This window comes from Merops nubicus, unplaced genomic scaffold (genome assembly GCF_000691845.1).
Source record: "Merops nubicus isolate BGI_N331 unplaced genomic scaffold, ASM69184v1 scaffold22253, whole genome shotgun sequence".
NCBI classification, from domain to species: Eukaryota; Metazoa; Chordata; class Aves; order Coraciiformes; family Meropidae; genus Merops; species Merops nubicus.
This window is the reverse complement of record NW_008599951.1, coordinates 17,677-20,773: the sequence shown is the minus strand read 5'-3', so window position 1 is coordinate 20,773 and position 3,097 is coordinate 17,677. Positions and strand designations below refer to the sequence as shown.

General features: G+C 52.7%; 1 protein-coding gene across 1 annotated transcript in view; it reads right to left on the bottom strand.

Moving 5' to 3' along the window:
* TCF20 (transcription factor 20 (AR1)) overlaps positions 1-3,097 on the bottom strand; it is a 41,926-nt gene that overhangs the window by 37,228 nt on the left and 1,601 nt on the right. The window contains exon 2 of the mRNA XM_008937568.1: positions 9-3,091. Within this exon, the coding sequence (XP_008935816.1) occupies positions 9-3,091 (3,083 nt within the window). The remainder of the gene's footprint in view (positions 1-8; positions 3,092-3,097) is intronic.

The window sequence follows — 3,097 nt, the reverse complement described above, 5'->3', positions numbered from 1 at the left end:
GGCGGGGCGGGGGGTGGTGGGGGGGCGGGGGGCGCTTGCTGCTGTTGCTGCTGCTGCTTCTTCTGCTTGTTGACGCTCCCGATGGGCCTCCCCTTTTTCTTTCCAGAGGGAAAATATCCCTTTGGAGGGAAACCATCTGGCTTGGGTGAAATATTTGTCACGTCTCCATCCTTTTCTTCAGACTTTGGATTTGGTTCAGAAGTAAACACACTGGAAGGGGAAATTGTTTTTGAGTCGGGAAAGGTCAGAGCTCCAGCTCCGCCCACGGCCCCGTCAGACCTTCCCTGCCCACCCGCCTTCTGAGAAGGTGGCGGTGCCGCCGTGGACCCTGCTCCTTCTTTACCAACACTGGTGCTTTCAGTGACCTCTTTCTTGGTTTTATCATCCTCATTGCTTTGCCACTCTTCCGACGACCTCGGAAGAGTAATTTCACCAGCTGTATCCTGGCTGGCGGGCCCTACTTGATCTGACATCTCTCCTTTTCTCTTCTCAGCCTCTGCTCCATGTCCAGCCACATTTCCTCCATCAGGTCCACTCTTAAGGGACAGGATGTCATCAAGAGTGACAGTATCTGCACCAGTTTCAGCGCTGTTGGTAGAAACGCTTCTCCTAATGTTGGGAGAGGTAATTTTTTGCACAATAGCTTCCAGTTTTAATCCTCGCCCCTTTCTGGGGGGCAGTATTTTGGTCTTAGCCGGGCTCGTGAGGGAAACCGCGGGGCAATTCCGACTGTCGGGACTCGGCAGGTCCTTGAAGGAATCTCCTTTTGCAAGTGACTTGCCAACATCTTGGCTTTGAGATGAATGGGCATAGGAGTTGTATGTTTTGTCAGCTCCTTCTTTCGCTGAAGTCATCAGTCGCCCTCTGTCTTCACTGCTGCTGTTCTTCATGTCCTGGGGCTGCCTTTTGGTAGGGATAGGTGAGATGAAGGAACGGACTCTCCTCCTCATAATTAATGGATTTTGAGGAGACTGGTCTTCCTGGCCAGGCAGCCTGAGCATGGCATTACTAGGCTTAGGCAAATCTGCAGATTCTTCTCGGCGATGCCCATCGCTTTCTTGAGGGCAGAATCTCTTTTGGTTGGCTGCTCCAAGAGGGCCACTGCTTTTGGCAGGAGAAGTTTGCCGAGAAAGGTCCCAGCCAGACTCGTGATGCTGCAGCTTCTGGTTGCCATGCTTCAGCTCACTGCACTTGCTCTGAGCACCGTCACTCCCCATAACACAGCGCCCGGACTCCTGGCTTCCAGCATCGTGGTAAGAGCTACCTTGAAGGTACATCATCCCATCCTTGTCGTTTTTTAAGGGACTCCTTACTCTTTCCAGGAACTGCTGTTGTCTGGGGCTCTTCCTTGCACCTTCCTGCCTGTGCTGAGCTGCAGCAATCACACCCTGAGCAGCGCTGCTCGCCCAATCTTTGTATTCTTCTTGCTGTTGCTGGTATATCTGTCTCTTGTAATGATACTGGGAATTTAAACTCTGGTTAGGGTCACCGAAAGCATGAGGCCTGGCATTCGTGTGATATGCTGAAGCCAAAGATGGGCCTTCTGAATTCTGAGGGTAAGCAGAATGCAAGGAACCCCTGCTCACTCTTTCGGAGAGCGTCATGTGCGGGTTCATGTGATGCAAATCCATCCCTGGGCCTCTGCTTCTGCCCGGTGACATTTTCAGCTTATCAGCAAGATCCTGAAATTGAGAAGGTGATTTACCCCTGCTGCTTCCAGTTCTGCCAGGTCCTCGTCTCATCTGCGTGGATCTGCTCTCCTGCTGGGGACTGTAGTCTGGAGCAGCATCGGAGACCGCGGCTCCAGGGTTGGCGCTGCCTCGGAAAGATTCGTGCTTGAGGCCGGCAGGATGACAATGATCTCCTGTTTTTCTGTTATTGAGGCTAGCTGAGCTCTTTGACTGTTCAAAATCTTCTTCCTTTATTTGCCCACTGTGAGATTTCATCTTTGCTTCCATGGATAGTAAACCACCTGGGAGTATCACTGACTGGTTCAAGCCTGGGGCAAGACGCTCGCTCCTTCCGCTCCTGGCCTCAGGACCCATGTGCCCCATCGGGTGAGGGACAGGATCTCTGACAAGCTGCCTTAACGGGGAGATGTCACATATCACTGATCTCCTCTCTGAGAGCGCTCCCCCTTCATGGGCAGAGGACTGAGACTCCACATCGAACTTTCTAGCAAGAGGGTAGTCAGCTAGACTGATCTGTTTCATGTCAGGAGCGGCACTGCTGGACTTCCTATCCCAGGGACCCCAGTGAGGGCCTTCCAGGAGAGACCCCATGCTTTTATTTAAGAGGCCTCTATTGGTCAATTCATTGGCCTGACTAATTAAGATGTTTGGCCTCATGGCTCCCTCCAAACTCCCAGCCATCCCAGAATGCTCCTGTGCATTCCTAGAGTACCTTCTGTCTGGATGATGGTGGTAACCCTGCAAGACCTCCTGGAGGAGGCTGGGAAACTTCTCATTCCGGCCTTTGCGCTCACTGTGCCCTGGAAAATCCCCTTTTTCTTGACCAGAAGGATACTGTGGAAAGCCACCGATGTTCCTCTGGATACCAGCTGCTATATTATCCTTGTAACTATACCTTAAACTGCCAGGAGATTTGGAAGGTTCTGTTCTTGCAGGAAAATTTGGCCCAACGACTGGATGACTGGGCTGGCTGTTCCCCTCTCCATTATGGTTAGTGTTATCTCCACTTTTGCTGCCTTTACTTGCCCCTGGAGTCTCTGGCTGTGTCCCTGCATGCCCAGCTTCTTTAGCCCCGCCAGCGCTCGCTGGTGCCGGGGTGGCTGTGGAAGCATCATCCTGGGTGGGTTTATCCTGTCCACCTGACTTTTCTACCCTTCCTGCCATGGCTTCACGGGAGACAATCACCCCAACTGCCTTTTCATTCACTTTCGGGGCATTTTCCACAGCCACCACAGCTTCCTTCCCATCAGGGGAAGCCACCTCTTCCCTAGCTGCAGGGCTGCTGCTGAGCTTTGACGGCTCATTCTGCGAGCCTTGTGCTGGTGAGGAGTTGGATCTCTCTAGGTTACCCCCTTTGTAAGTGGTGTCCGAGCTGGTGCTCTGGCCACTCAGCTGTCTCACTCTTT